The 15,667-nt window shown below is 47.7% G+C and overlaps 1 protein-coding gene across 2 annotated transcripts in view; it reads left to right on the top strand.

Moving 5' to 3' along the window:
* The window catches only part of FANCA (FA complementation group A), a 34,695-nt gene that overhangs the window by 7,334 nt on the left and 11,694 nt on the right, over window positions 1-15,667 (top strand). For both annotated transcript variants that reach the window (XM_062007588.1, XM_062007589.1), the window contains exons 10-25: window positions 2,264-2,330; window positions 2,923-3,035; window positions 3,952-4,028; window positions 4,488-4,629; window positions 5,183-5,316; window positions 6,272-6,382; window positions 7,307-7,402; window positions 7,499-7,558; window positions 8,961-9,049; window positions 9,455-9,515; window positions 9,613-9,662; window positions 10,765-10,841; window positions 12,576-12,680; window positions 13,243-13,385; window positions 13,860-13,930; window positions 15,328-15,427. In XM_062007588.1, the coding sequence (XP_061863572.1) occupies window positions 2,264-2,330; window positions 2,923-3,035; window positions 3,952-4,028; window positions 4,488-4,629; window positions 5,183-5,316; window positions 6,272-6,382; window positions 7,307-7,402; window positions 7,499-7,558; window positions 8,961-9,049; window positions 9,455-9,515; window positions 9,613-9,662; window positions 10,765-10,841; window positions 12,576-12,680; window positions 13,243-13,385; window positions 13,860-13,930; window positions 15,328-15,427 (1,496 nt within the window). The remainder of the gene's footprint in view (window positions 1-2,263; window positions 2,331-2,922; window positions 3,036-3,951; window positions 4,029-4,487; window positions 4,630-5,182; window positions 5,317-6,271; window positions 6,383-7,306; window positions 7,403-7,498; window positions 7,559-8,960; window positions 9,050-9,454; window positions 9,516-9,612; window positions 9,663-10,764; window positions 10,842-12,575; window positions 12,681-13,242; window positions 13,386-13,859; window positions 13,931-15,327; window positions 15,428-15,667) is intronic.

The raw sequence follows: 15,667 nt of genomic DNA, 5'->3' as shown, positions 1-15,667 counted from the left end.
CCTCTGTTGTTCATGATATTCATGCCACTGATTTGCTATGCCTCTGCTTTCCTCTTGGCTCTTGTAAAGTGAGTGTCTTCGAGCACTGCAGGTAATTTCCTGCCTTTTATGGTAGCTCATTTTGATGCTTCCAGCTGCAGCATCAGATGGATACCTGAGATGATTTCTAACAGGTTTGATTGGAAGCAATTGTAGTGCAGAGGTTAGGCTGGGATGTTTCTTCTTTCTGCTCAGTAAATTAAACTTTGAATGCACAAAGCTGGGTGCAAGCAGGCTGTTCTGCTGGCTCACGGATTTGCAGACTGATGTTTTGTGAAGTCTGTTGGGGTGTTGTTTTTTTGCTGAGCAAAGACATATAATGTACATGTACAGACTTTAAATGGCCAGGCCTTGAACTGCCCTGTGGACAATGTGTGGTCAAGGCCTGGGCAATCCTGAGGCCACTGCTGAGAGCTCAAGCCTAGCAGCTTGTGATTTGCATTGCAAATTCTGATGCAGGATGACTAAACACACATGAGGGTTGTTTTTTTGTCACTGATGATCTTCATGGTGAGTTGCTGTATGTGCTGTACAGCAGAGAAGTGTTCCCTTGCACCTCCTCACCTGCACTTACACCTTCTCACATTCACCTGCAGCTCCTCTTGTGCACCAGTGTATTAGAACCTGACTGTGTGGCTGCTGCCACTTTACTGTCTCCTTAGTGACAGCACCTTCACTGCTTTTCTTGCTGGCACATTTCAGCAATGTGCTCAGTGCTGCTGCAGAGCTTTCCCTCTGCTATAAGACAACAGAAACCCAGGATACAGCACCAGGACTGCTCCCTCCCATCTGTGTCCCTCCCCATGGGCACTGCCAGCCCCATCCCTCACCCTGGATCTTGCAGGGAGCACTGTCTGCAGACAGATGCCTTCACCGACCTTACCCAGTGCTTCTAAAAAGGGAAAGCTGCCAGACAAGTGCTTCATTATTGAATATGTATGAATCCTGTCTCAGGTGGCCTTTAACAGTCATGGTACTCAAAAAAATAACCACAGGACTAGGGGGATTTTGGAGGAAGAGAAGCAGGCTGCTGGCAGTCAGACAGGAGGCTGCTAACCTGCTCTTGGTTTGACCTTCACAAGGCAGCCTGTGCTGCCACTGCCTGACAGGCAGTTTGTGTGCCTGGAAACTACATGAAACGAGTTCTGTATGTGGTATTTTCGCTACTGTTTGCTTTTGGGTGACATTTGAGGGGATTCACTTGACAAAGCAGCAGCTTTGAAGCACGTTAGGATGGTTTATGTGACATAATTCAGTATTAAAGAAGAGCTGCAGAGGAGGAGAAGGACAGGCTGAGAGTAGCACAGGACTGTGCCTCAGAGTACTGGTGGTGCTATATTGAACTCCTGTGTCCCAGGATAAGTAGGTTTATCTCCTTTCCTCTGTTCCCCCCCTACTTAACCTTAAAGCATTCCTCAGCAGGGGAGGGAGAGTATTACACACTAACACTGTGGCCTGCCTTACTAAAGGCTGGAGGGATGACACTGTTGTGCTGCCCCATCTCAGCACTCACTGTTAAGAGGAGGCTTTTAAATGTAGGCTGGGACAAGAAACAGAAAACCTGCTGCTGCAGCTGGCTGTAAAGCAAAGGGTCCCCCAGCATGTGGGCTTGGAGCAGGGCAGGCTGGCACTCCAGGGGATGGGCTGTGCAAGCTGCCAACCTGTTTGACCTCTGCCAGTTATTTTGGGGCAGATGTAGCTTTTGAAGGAATTTCTGCTGAGCAAACATAACAGGGAGTCTCACTGCTGCCACAAACGTGTGGCACTCACAGGGTGCTCTGTTTGGGGAGGGCACCTGGCACCCTTGTTTCCAGGGGAGGTTAATTCCAAGCTTGCTTGTGCAAATCCCTGCCTCCAGCCAGGCTTTTCTCCCCAGCAGCTTTGCAGTGTTCACAGTTGCAGGTACACCACACAGTTAGGATTGGGTTTGGAAATTAAACTCATTTATGTGCATTTTTAGGTGGGTTAATTATTAGCACATTCTTGGGAATGCTTTTAAATTGGTTCAAGGTCAGTGTGAGTTTCTGAGTCTCTGTGTCACTTTGGGAAAAAAACAAATGGTAAGAATTGAATGCTGCTGGATGGCTTCTGCCCATTTCCCTCACAGGGTCACCTTTTTAAAGTGCACACTTTGCTTGTTCCTCTTCCTTTCTGCATGTTGTTTAGCATCACAGTTCCATCCACATCTCTCACTGTGTTTTGGTGCCTTTGCTTTGGGGTACAGGGGTGCTTGATGCTGTTGGGAAGGAGAAGCAGGAAGATGCTTCCACATTGCAAGCTGTGAGGTTCTGGTAAGAAATTCTGTTCCTCCAGATAATGTCAGGAGGAGGGTTTCTATCCACTGTTACACTTGTTACTCAAGTAAGAGGAATGTTGTGGGGTTTAAGAAATGAATGTACATGCACCTTCCTGTCCCCCCCAGTGCTACTTATGTTTAGTGTTCTCGCTAATAAAATACATGCAAATGCTTGTAAAACATAGATGTCAGGTGGGAAAAGGTGTTCTGGCAAGGCTGGAACCAGCCTTGGAGCACCCTCTTGGCATGTGGTGAGTTTCCTCCATCAAGCTTTCTCACTGCTGCTGCACAGAAGCACCTGGAAGGTGCCCTCATCTCCTCCAGTTCCTCCTTCCAAACCTGTTTTGTTTAACTGCTGCGTACACAGAACCAACCTTCAATCCCATCCTGTGCAGGGGCATACATTAGACTGAAGGCTGGAAATCTGGTAGCTACAGAATGTTGATTAACTGATAGACTGTATTCAAACAACAAAAAAACCTGCCCCAATTTGATAAGAGGAGAAAAATGAGTCATTCACCCTGAGCAGCACCTGGTTGGTGATAGTTCCTGTGCATTGTTCCTGAGTGTTCCCCTGTCCTCTGCAGGCTGAATGTGTTCAGTGTGTCACTTTATAAAAGTGCAGTTCATCCGGATTCCTTGCAGCAGTTTTTTAGACACACCCTGACCGAGGTTCTTACCTACAACCCGTCCTGGAAAGGTAGGAGGAGGTGGGGAGAAGTGGGTGTCTGCAGGGTGTGTTACCATGTGGCCTGAGCTCCATCCTAACCCAGCCTTGCTGAATGGAGCCCAGCACACAGGGAGAAGCTGCCTGACTCCCCAGCTCTTTCCTGGGTTAAGCAGGATGGAGGATCAGGCAAAACAAAAGGAAGTAAATAATCTGGGCTTCAGAGGGAGGAAACTTTAGTTGGAAAATCAGTGCCTTCAAATAGAGCTTCAGCCAAAGGCTCATGAACAGATACTTGGGGCAACATCTGATAGCAGCCTTCAGGGAGCAGAGGTGGCCCAGCTCTGGCTGCTGGGAGCAGTCCTGGCCAAAGGAGAAACCGAGTGGGAAAGGTGACACTGCACAGAGCTTGGAGCTAAGATACCCTGGGCCCTGCCTGTGTTTGGGTTTACACACAAGGCATGGCCTTGCTGTGCTGGCTGGATGCTTCTTTTGGTAGATTAGAGATAAAGGCAGGAAGGCTTCTGATCCCTGGCTGGTATTTGTCAGCCTTGATGTTTTTAGGGAGAAATATGTTTGAGCTACAAAATCTCTGGTAAAATCACTCTGAGCTGTGATCTGGAGCTGCTCACTTGTTGTGTGGGAGAGCTGTGTCCTTGCTGGCTTCCAGTCAAAAGGGATTATTAAGGAAAGAGATGATTCCTTGCTGAGTCTCTGGGCATGTGCTACATTAGCCAACAAATGTATGATGGCAAAACCATCTTTGAGGTGACAGTGCCCTACTGAAATGACACGGTCCAAAGGCAAATGGGAGGGGGAGGGTTTCCCTGGGCAGTTTGGAATGGATTTGGCTGCCAAAGCCAACAGGAAGTCTTGTGCAGTTGGGGCATTTTGGGTGTATTTTAACTTTCTTTTTGTGAAGAGTACATGTCTGTTTTTCTGGGCACAGTGTCTGATGCCATCCACCTGCAGAAGGAGTGGAGCTTCACGAGGACTTGTTCGCTGCTGACCACCTTGTATCGCAAAGTACGTCGTCTTGGTTCCACAAAGAGCAGTTTACAAGCTTGGGCTTCTATTCATTGACATATCTGAAATGAGATGATTTAAAACTAGTGTGTTCCTGTTGCAGAACCTGAGCTGCCTGCCAGGAACGGTAGGCAGGAGGAAGCACGAAGAAAAAGTACTACAGGGACTTTAGTGCAAAGGTCTTAATGAGAACAAAGAGAGTAATTGAAGACGTTTGTTTTCACTGTTACAGAACATGACATCACTTCTGAAAGACTTGGAATGTTAGTTTATTTTAGCCAATTCTGGTTCCAAGCCAGGGCAGTATCTGGCCCTGGAAAGCTGGTGCAAAAAGTGCACACAGGACAGCTTTCCCAAGAGTCATGCAAAAAGACATCTGTGTGTTAGTCCTGACAGGGTATTTCACTCTCACAGGTGGCCATATGCCACAGCTCAAATGAATTGCTATTGCTCTTCCAGCTGTTTGTGGCATTCAGTGCAAAGGAGTCCATCTGCCAGCTGCAGCAAGTCCTGGAGACCCGTGAAGTAAACTGGCAGCACGTCCTCTCCTGCGTATCCACGCTGGCAGTCTGTCAGGCTGAGGCTGAGCAGCTATTCAAAGGTCAGTGGGTGCTGCAAGCCCGCAAGCTAGCATGGAACCATGCTGACTGGTCAGTCATACTTGCTGGTTTGAGATTCCTGGATGGGAAAGGACAGCAGAAGATCTGCTTTCCTGTTCAGAGGTTCCACAGTCAGTAGGGATGTGAATGCCTGGCCCTGTGCTTGACAGCCCTCAAACTGAGCATACAGCTCAGGGTGGTCACTTGATAATTGCCTTCGCTATTAATTGGAGTTGTGATTACTGAAGCTTAGTTCTTCTGCCTCACCTTTGCTAGCAGACCTTTAACAAACAAGGTCTTAAACAAGTAAGACACTTTAGTCTTACTGATGATCCCATTGCTGGACTCCCTGCAGTTCCTGCAGGTTGAAATCCTTGAGTGTTTGAGGAGGATGCATGAAAAAGCAGAAGCGAGTCCCAGGGGTTCCCCGGGCTGCAGTCCACATCCTCCTTCATGTGCAGGGCCTTTGTCACAGGTGTTTGTCTTCGTTTACTGTAGAAAATTACAGCTCAGTCATCAAGAGCAAAGTTTGAGGTGGTTGTTTTATGTTTCTAGATCTACTGAGCCATCTCCTGATCAAGGCCTTTGAGAATTATGACATGGAAAATATGATCACAGCGTTCCTGATAGCCCGTCAGGCTGCGCTGGAGGGCCCTGCCGTGTTCATGCCCTACGCTGAGTGGTTTAAGGTGAGGCTAAACGGGGCCTGACTGGTAATCTTTGGTTTAAGGAGCTGAAAAATGTGTGTATAAGGAATGTTCTGCTGCCAGCCAAAGCCTTGTTTCAGACAGGACAGCCAGGAGTTGGCTGGGGAGAAAGAGTAACAAGCAATACTATTGGTACTGGGAATGATTTCAGAATATACTCTGTTTATCTGGCTTTCTCTAGTCTTTTCAGTCTTCTTCTTTCATCTTTTAAGTCCATCTTGCCTTCTCTAGTTATTTGTCAGGAATGCAGACATGTAATTCCTGTTATAATCATCATCTTGGATGTATTTCAGTATCTTGATAACCAGGACTGTTGTTGCACAAGCTGTGGGTTAGTGCAGATGAAGCATTCCTATTTCCTGGATGTTTGCATGCAGCTTAATTGCTGTGTTTGACCTTGCAGATAATTGCTTGTTAGGTTTTAATTGTAAACATGGAGGTATTTTAGGTATGCAAATCTCCACCTAATTTAAACCTGTAAATTCCTTTGTAGGGGTTTGCAAATGTAAGCTCAGCCTTTGCTGATAGGGCACTCAGGATATATCAAAGGGAAACTAGTTTGGTACTGTACTTCTCAGACTGGCTGTTTTTCCTTACAGTGTCCAGATAAAGCTGTGTAGAAACTGGCAGTTGTGTGGTTCCCTCAGGAATTCCAATCCTTTGGTGCATTTGGGTAGTGCCTTGTTGAGCTCCTCTAAGTGTTCTTATAGTAGCTCCTCAGAATGAACTTTGAGCATGACATGCCAGGCTTTCTGGGAACTGTGCAAGGAAACTCAGAGGCAAATTCTGTGAAGACTCTCTCTGGAGACTTTTCTCTCCCTTGAGAGGAAGCAGGTGTCTAATGGGTGTCAGGGATTTGTGTGCTGAGCTCTGACATTGCTGGGATGGAGGTTCTCTCCTTGCTGAAAGGCTGCGTTGCCGTTTTCCCCCTTTTCAGGCTTCCTTTGGGAATGCTGGTGGTCACCATGGGAGCAGTAAGAAGTCTCTGGTCTTCCTCTTTGAGTTCTTGTCAGAGCTAGTGCCCTTTGAAGCAGCACCCTACCTGAAGGTGAGAGGATGCTAACAGGGGTAGTTTTCTATGACGAGATACAGAGCTGCCCTGCAGTGACCATAGCTCTGCCTCTGACGAGCTTCAGCTCATCATTGCTGTTGTTCATTGTATGGTCTGTCTCTGACCAGGTTCAGCATATCATTAACATTGTTACGGTAATTGCATTACTTCTGATACCTTCTGCAAAACCTTCTCTCCCTGAAATAAGGAAGTAGGAGGTATTTTATGTGCTGGACAAGCAGGAGAATCCCTCTCATGGAGTTGGGATTTAAGCACTTCGGTGATGTTGTTTGTTGTTTGGTTTTGGTGAAAATTTCATGTGAGTTGCCATGAAAATGGCTTATCTGAAACCAAGCAACAGCACCTTCTCTGGGGAATGTTGGAGGGAAAGGACTGGAAACCTCCACCAGAATTTTACACTCATTTCCTGCCATGGTTGAACCCCAGCCAGCAGCAAAGCACCACACAGCTGCTCACTCACCCAGCCACCACCCCTGTGGGATGGGGAGAAGTGGGGGGAACACAGCAAAACTCATCACTTAAGAACAGATTAATAGCTAAAATGAAATAAAATAGAAGAATAAGATATGTTAATAATGGTAATGAAAGTGAATGTAACAAGGAGAGAAAGGGAACTAAAAGATACCAGAGCCCACGGGCTGGCTGATGCGGTTGCTCACAACCTGCTGAGCAGTGCCCCAGCAGCCTGATCCCCCCACTTGCCAGCAGAGCCTGGGAAACTGAAAAACCCTTAACTGGAGATACACACTAATTGGCAACAACTAAAACATCAGTGTGTTATCAACACTTTCTCACACTAAATCCAAAACACAGCACTGTGCCTGGTACTAGGGAGAAAAGGGAGAAACCGGGATTCCTCCTGCCAAAATGGCAAATCTCGTTGGGGGTTTCACGTTTCAGGTCCATATAATGTACCCACCTTTTGTGCCAACAAAACACCGCTCTGTCCTCTTGGAGTACATCACTCTGGCTAAAACCAGACTGGCTGACCTCAAGGTGAGTAAAAAACTATCACTTTTAAAAGTGTTCTTTCTGGATCTTTCAAAACAGTTATCTGTGTTGTGACTGTGTAATCTCTGTTACCTCGCACAGGTTGCTATAGAAGACATGGGGCTCTATGAAGACTTATCTTCCACAGATGAATCTGTACAGGTACCACTGGTCTGTCTAAGTTTCCTCACCAGTCATGTCCCTTTTCCTGTGAAAAGAGATTCAGTTACCAACCTCTCTGCCATTCCTACCCTGTTTGAGCATGCAGACAAACCTTCTCCAGCTTGACGACAGAGGGGTGAGTGGCCATAAGCATACAGACTCTCCCCAGATTCCATGATCATTAGACTTACACAGAGGACAAACAAGCTGATGAGTGTGCTGTGATGGGGCTGCAGAGGAACTCTGCAATTAGCCAGCCACTGGCCAAGCAGCACCTACGTTTGCCATCCGGTCAGCACCAGCTGTCTGAAGCCAGGAAGGTGCTGGCTACTTCTGGCCCATTCTCTGCTGTGGGGTATAGAAAATAAGCAGAAGATTCTGCAGGGACAAAGGGAAATGTAATGGTGAGGTTTGTCATGGGGATACAGAGTCCAGGTGTGCAGGAGCTGGGGCTGCCTTAGCTCTGTGGATTGACCAGCTTGTCACAATGGTGACACTTCCCTCCCTGGATCTGCCAGTGGTTTGGCCATGTAGGGAGAGCATTTGATGTGCACCTTGATTCTTTTCAGTAGACTGTGTCTCCTCTTTGGTGTTGTATCCAAAGTGTTCACGTTTAAAGGAGATTTGGTGAGGGAATCTACAGCCTGCAGTTCCACACTGTGGTTCGTGACAAGTTTTGGGTGACATCTGATCAGGAGCATTTGGTTCTATTGCTCCTTCCTATGTGTTGATCACAGTAAGGCAGCCAGGCAGCTGGAGCACATGAAATACCAGCTGGTGACTGGGTGTTGAAGGTACTGCAAGGAAATCTAGTCCTGTGAGGAAATGCAAGTCTGAAGTGAAGATTTCATTTGATTTCTTCCAAGTCTGATCTGTTTGCCCATTGAGAAACTGGCCCAGGTTGTTGCAGTCTTAAGATGTCTTATCGCTCAAACAAGAGAAACGTGGGGTGGCAGCTCCTGTGCCTGGAGTGCAGTAGCCCAGGCTGAGAGCAAAAGTTATGGGCCTTAATTACAAGAGTCTGAAGTAAAATAGGATAACAATGAACCCCATTCAGAACAGAAAAGATACTGTCTTCGTGGGGGATGACTGAATGGACTGTGTGATGTCAAACAGGAGGATGAGCTGTGGTTGCTGTGGTTGTGTACAGAGCCACATGGGCCTTTGTGCTGACTCAGAAGAGCTGTTACAAAGAACAGCCTTATGGAGCCAGGCTGATAGTTCAGGTCTGGTTTCCCCATCCCACTACTACCTACTGCTGTCAGGTAGCTCTTGTTATTCAGCCACTTCCCTTCACAGCACAGGCAACCGCTACTAACCCTAAAACAACAGGCAGGGAAGATTATTGCTATCCTTGGTTTCTCACAGCATCTTTCTCTCCTGGCTGCTTGTGTTGAGCCAGCCCCAGGGCCAGGCACTTCGGGACGTGGAAAAGGCCCTTCAGATATTTGAAAGCACAAGGAAGATCCCAACATCTGTGATAGAAGCCAGGTACTGTGTGCTCAACTCTCTCAACTCTTCTTGCTCTCAGCTACAGTAATAACAACAGCCAAGTCCACGTTGAAATAGCTGAAGCAGAGACATGGAGGACTTGAGCCAAGGAGGTTTAGGGATGGTATTCCCACGTTATCCACTTCTTCAGTAGCCATGTAAACAAAGGCTCGTTGTGCAGAGTGGGAAGGCACAGGCACACCTGCAAGAGCAGCCCAGTTGTCATAACAAATAAAAGGCAACATGACAGAAATGAGTAACTGTCTGAACCTGACTTGTCTGCAGTCATTCATGTTACCATGAGTATTTCTCACCCACAGGAGCCCAGGGAACCCTCTGGGGTAGTGGGATGGCACTGGGCAGCTTTGGCATTGCTCATGTGTTGCTGTTTCCTTTCTGTCTCAGCATTTTCAGGCGGCCGTATTACACCTCCCGGTTCCTTCCTGCTCTGCTCAGGCCACGTGTGGTTTGTATTTGCTTTTGGCTTTTTTTTGATCCTCCCATTTCCATCTGTGTTTGTAGATGGGTAATTTGTGCCTGACCTGCCTGTTTTTCTTTTGCAGCTCCCTAAAGCCCCTGATGTGTGCATGACTTTCATAGATTCCTTAAAGAGGTACTGTGACTTCCCACTGTTATTTACTGGGCTTCTGGGCTTTCTCTTGAGAACATTTGTCTCAACATCAGGTTATTGGAGGCTTCAATGACTTCTTTATAGAAGGCTGAGCATTGGCTAACCCTTGGCAGGTCTTTGTGGCTTGCAGGTTGTGCATGGGGTGGCTTATCTGTAGAGGTGAAAGCCTTCAGTTCTGTAATTACTCCTCTAGCCACCATGAAACCATTATCTAGAAGGAGTCCTGTGCAGCCCTCTGACTGCAGGGCAGATGTATTTTTAATGCAAACTTTGGAGGATTCTGCTGAATGTAAAAAATCAGCAGGAAGATGAGCCCTCTGTGAGAGATGTCTCCTGTCTTTGGGAGAGGCTATGGGAGAAGAGGAAGATGAAACTGAAATGTCTGTTAATGCTTTACGAGCTGCTCTTAAGGGACACCAGGGGAATGCAGCCCCTCTTAGAACTCAAGCTTGTCCTACCTGCGTGTTTAAAAGTGCTCTTCTGCATTGCAGAAACAGCTTTATTTTAAATCCAGTAATTCCTCTGTAACCTGTCATGAAGAGAAAATGTTTGCAGCGCTGCCTACAAATTAGGCATTTTGGTCCTGCCTTGTCCTTCCAGTCTCACTCTAAAAGAGACTGGATCAGCTTTGAAAAGTGAAGTTGTAAGGGAAGCAGCTGAGCTCTGGGGAGCCTCATCCTGTAGGTTTTTAGTACTGAGTACTGCCCAGCAAGGGCTGGAAGCCAAACTTTGGCCTCCATCACATCAGAGTTTTAGATGTGTGAATAGGAACTTACACCTTCATGTCATCTTAGACATGTACTAGATACAAAAAGCATATTAACACATGCATTAATAATGTCTGTAGTATTTGGTTAGTGTAGTATGTGTGACAGATGTGTAATTCTTGCCATGAAAGCCTTGGATATTAATTTCTGGCCTTCGTGTCAGATGATGATTAAAAAAAATTGCTTTAGATGCTCTGTGCTTTGGAGCCTTTAATTACATTTCATAGCATGGCTGTTGTTGATGCTTCTCTTTATTAAAGCTGCAGTTTGAATGTGGTTACACTGTATAATCAATGGAATTCTCTTTATTGTCACAGAGCTGATAAAATACCCTCCAACTTGTACTCCACATACGTGCAGGCCTGCCGTGCTCTGACAGAGCAAACGTCACACGGTGAGAAATGCAGCATTTGCTGATGGATCTCTTGGAAGGAAATTCTCCCTGAACTGACAATGTCCAGAAAGCTGTGGCTGATTCTTTAATCTGGACCTGGATATGTGTATGATCTTGGTGTGTCCTTGAGGTGTTAAATAGCCATGACCACAAGGACCTTCGCTGCCTGCCCCGCTTGGGTGGGAGCCGGGTGCTGTGCTGAGGCTGCAGATGATGCCTGAGCTGGCTGATTTACATCTAGCTCAGGTACATCTCCATGAAGCAGCGTTCACAGCCTGGCTGTGCTGATCCCTGGCTGGCCTGGGCTGATCCCTGGCTGGCCTGGGCTGCAGGCTCCTGCGCTCATCCCTTGTGGAATGGCACTTGTGCTGTCTGAACTCACCAGCATCCTCTCTCAAGGAGGGATTACTATGCCCAACTGGAGTCTGGGGAAGCAGGAGGGGTGAGGAATGGAGCCAGTGGTTGCAGTGAAGAGTTTACATCTGTTTGGGTGAGAAAGCCCCACTAACTTCAGGTCCCATCACTGCAGGCACATTACTAGTGCAGTGTGTGTCACTGTAAGGTATTTATGGGCAACACCCTCACCACAGGTTTATAGGAAATGAAAAGGCTGGGCTGGTGAGCAGGGGTTGTTCCCAGAGGGTGGTGGAGATAAGTGTTCTCCGTGTACAGCAACAGATCTGTCATTGACTCCTCCTCAGGGTGCTTTGGGCGTTGGGAGCTTTCTGGAGATGCTGCAGTGACAAAGCAGTGCTGGGGAGCCGCAGCTGTGCAGCCGCCTGGCTGCGGAGGTTGTCCTGGCAACCGGCTGGGATGGAGGATGCCTGTGTCGGCATCGCCGGTCCCCGCGGGCTGCCTGGGCTCTGCACGACTCCCTGAATTGCCAGGGACCTCTAGTGGCAAAGCCTCGGCCGTGTCCCCTCCGTCCTGACCGGCCTCATCCTGTCCCCTGCATCCTGATCCATCCCTGGGCTCGTGCCCACACTGGGCGCAGGGCAGGGGCTGAGCATTGGTCAGCTCCACGCCTGCCCTGGCACGGGAAGGTGATGCAGCAGTCTCCTAAGAGCCAGTTGCTTTACAGCCTGTTTATGACAAGTATGAATTTCAACCTTTTGTTATTCACTGCTCTTGTTCATGGTTGAGTTATTTCTGGCCCGTGCACAAGGCCCCGTTCCTGTGTGACAAACTGCGGGGGTGGTTTCTGGGGCTGTGTGGGACAGCTTGCTGCTGCTGCTGGCACTCTCTGGTGGTAGAAGGAATGTCCTTTTATACCTTCTTTTAAACAAAAACCAGAAGAGAGTTACATGTACCTGGAGATGCTGTGTGGTGTTGAGCTTGAAGAGGAGCACATGATGTAGCATTAACACCATGGGTCTGTATTTTCAGACTGGTTCCAGTCTTTTGAGGACAGCAAATGTTGGGTGGGGAGGGGAGCAGAGAGGTAAAGCCCATAGGAAGGCAGCTCTGGAAGGAGAAGTCTTTTGCCTCTTGTCTTTAAAAACTAAGTTCCTCTCTGAAACTAGGAGTCAACTCATAAATGATTGCTCAAATAGCACACTTTGAGTGTAAACCCAGAGCTGTGCATGTGGCAGCCTGACAGTTTGGTTCTGGATTATAGAAAAGTAAATAGTGCTGTTACAGAAAATGTCTGTGGAGATTGCTGAGTGCTTTGTATTAACTGTTGTCATGCACAAAGGTGAGGATAACATGTTGCTGCTTCTTTTGCTTGTCTAGATGAATCAAAAGTAGAGAGCAGCCACTCCAAAGAGCCTGCTGAGCAGCTGAAGGCTGAGCTGGCTGAACTAAGGACACTGATTGTGGATGAGGCTAAACATGAAGGTATGCAGGAAGGCAAGTTCTCACCACCATCACTGACTCTTACAAAAGCTGTCTTAATAAGATGTGGCTAATTGTAGCCAAAGCAGCAGGAGTAGTTACTTGCCAGGGGTACCTGAGGTGGTAATCTTTCAGATCTGTGTGATCCTTCCAGCTATGAATATATGTATTTCTATAGTTTAGTGTCTGTGTTTGGAACTTCAGGTGTGCCTCTTTGTGATGACCACTTGGTCCCACACCAGCCCTTGCCAGGATGGGCAGCCCCAGTGCTGGGCTTGGCTGGTGGCTTGGGGCCCCTTCTGCAGGCTCTTTCCTTTCTGGTGGGAAAAAACTGTTCCTGATGGGTGTTGGTGATAGTACTGGGGAGAAAATAAAGCTGTCTTCTAGAATGAAGATGGTGCTCACTGTGTTCCAGCTAATGCTTTGTACTCCTTAAAGCTTTTCATAGTATAATTTGAGCCTTATCAATCAGAGCTATGTTTCACTTGTTCTTCCTCCTGCTATGGTGGAGTTGTGAACCTTTCATGCCTCCTGCCCTGGTTCTCCTCCTATTCCCTTCCTGCAGATGTGCCAGCACAGCTTGCAGTGATTTCTGACAGGCTCAGCACCATCTTGGGTCACAGCAGTGACGAGAAGGAAGCTGTTGGTTTGAATTCTCCAATCCCAGTTGATGTTTCTGCCCCCAGGCTGGAGCCCAGCCATCAGAGTGTGAGTACCATCTGGCTTGGGGTGAGAAACAGTGGGGCTGGGTGGGTAAAAATGCATCTGGATAGTACATGTGAGAGGTTGCTTTGTCTGTGGGGAATGGGAAACACACTTCTGCTTTTGTCTGCCTTGTCCTGTCCTGCACAGACTATTCACGTGTTCCATCCTCCTGGAAGCTGTTGGATGGCTGGTGTCCAGATCTGGAGATGTATTATATTAGAGCAGTCCTGTGATGAGCTAGGCTTGCTTCCCCAGGCTTGTCCACGTCTTTGTTGTGTGCTGGGATCATTCCTGGGCTGTTAGGGGCTCAGTTTTCCACCTCTTCTTAGTGCCAGTGGATCTGTACAACTTGCAGTGAACATCATTAACAAATTTGTCTACTTTTAATGTTGGGAAACATCCTATATATGCAGCAGGAAAGCAGATCTAGACATCCAGCCTGCCAAGTATGAGTTAGCAGTGTGTTTCTTATTCCAGGTGGTTGATCTTCTGCTGACGTCATTCTGCCAAAACCTAATAGCTGCTTCCTACTTTAACCCTCCTGACAGGTAAGGTGCAAGTTAAAGAGCAGAGAAATCAAGCCTGGGTAACACACCAGAACCCCAGCACTTGTCCAGGGGTGAAGAGAGACTTGTTTGTTCATACCCAGGCTGGCAGCTGCAGGCTGCTTTAGTCTGAGTTTCTGTAATCTTAAGAACTGATGCACTTTGATGTGTTATGTGTAAATAAAACATGCTTCTCCTCTGTTGTTCCTGATCCCTTCAGAGACAGGTGGTGTTGAGCTCTGCTTTGTGCTCTGTGACAACAAAAACTGTGTGCTCAGCTGCTTTCAGCTCAGCAGTGGGGGGTGGGGAATGGAGCACATCCTGTTTGTCCAGGAATTCTGCACTGGCTGACCCCAGGGCCTGGGCAGCAGAATGCTTGTCTCTTACAGCAGGCACTGACGTGGTTTTGGGGTGTCTTTTTGGCATGTTCACTGCTTCTGGCACGTCCAGCCTTCATCCCCAGTGCCATATCTGATATGAAATGAGTGGGGCATAAAGTGTGACACTGCAGGCTCGGGAAGGGCAGCGTGGCACAGCTGCTGTCTGCCTCCCATCCCCTCTTGCCCCTGGACAGGACTCGGTTTGGCTCTTGCCTGTATGAGGAGGGAGAGTGCAGCTCTGCTGCTGGAAGGAGTCTGTGCATAGCCATCTCCTTCCTGATGTAACAGTCTGTAACCATTATGGTCAACATTTCAGTAGAAAATTGCTTTGTTGGAAAACAGCAAGGTGCTGACAAGCTGGCTGTGATCCCAGCTGCTGATGGTGCTGTACGAGGTGCTGCCTCTCGGGAGTGCAGCATGCTTTGGCAACCCTTCATCTTCCCCTCTCTTCTGCACTGTTTTGCCCTGCAGCAGATGAATCTGTATTTCAAAACCTGTGCTGAAAAGTGGTTGTGATAAACAAGAACATGCCAGGAAATTGTTTCTAACCCAAACTCTCCAACCCATCTCCTCTGAGGATGGCTTTTTCTCTGTTGCCTGGGTGTGAAAGTCCCTCCCTCCCTTCCTCTGTTTTGCAACAGGACCTTGGGATTAATGTGATGTTTTTGCTCCCATTTATTGCTCTGCCTCTGTTTACCCTGTGCTCTGTCTGATAAAAAGGGGCCATCTCTGCCCCAGGCAGCTGCTTCCTCCTCTTGCTGTCACCTCAGGACGCTTCTTTGACTGTGTATAATCAAATGTTTGAGGCACAGGTGGAGTTCTTGCCTTTGTTGGGATCCTCTGTCCAGGTACTCCAAAAATAACACTTCCTGTGAGCCTGTAAGTGGAATGATAATGGTCCAGTATTTACAGACAGATCCTGGCTGGGCTCCTGTGGCTTTAGGCATTTTTAAGTAGCTCTTCCTGTGTTGGGGGATGAGGGAAGCAATAAAATGAGCTTGTGGGTTTTACCTTCTGCAGGCAGGGACCATGTCTCTCCTTGTTTGTGAAGATGATGTGTGGACACAGGAATCTCTTGCCTGCTCTTCTGGGCAGGCTCTGCCAGCTTATTTATCATCAGGTTAGTTTTCCAAGTACAAATCATGTGGTTATAGTGTGCTGAAGGCTATCCTGCCTCTGCTTTCTGAGCTGTGGGGCATGTGTCCACCTGGACTGTACTGTGGAGGGACTTCATTAGCCCTCAGGCTTCCCAAAACAGCAAAAACAACACCTTGTTTTGGACCAATAATGTGGGCCTGCTCTCAGGAATGTCTGCTGAACCTTTCCCTGCAGAACTACCACAGCAGAAGCTTAATGCATT

The sequence above is a fragment of the Colius striatus genome, chromosome 14 (genome assembly GCF_028858725.1).
Source record: "Colius striatus isolate bColStr4 chromosome 14, bColStr4.1.hap1, whole genome shotgun sequence".
In the NCBI taxonomy this organism is placed as follows: Eukaryota; Metazoa; Chordata; class Aves; order Coliiformes; family Coliidae; genus Colius; species Colius striatus.
Note: the sequence above shows the minus strand (reverse complement) of the source record. Positions and strands in the feature narration are given on the sequence as shown.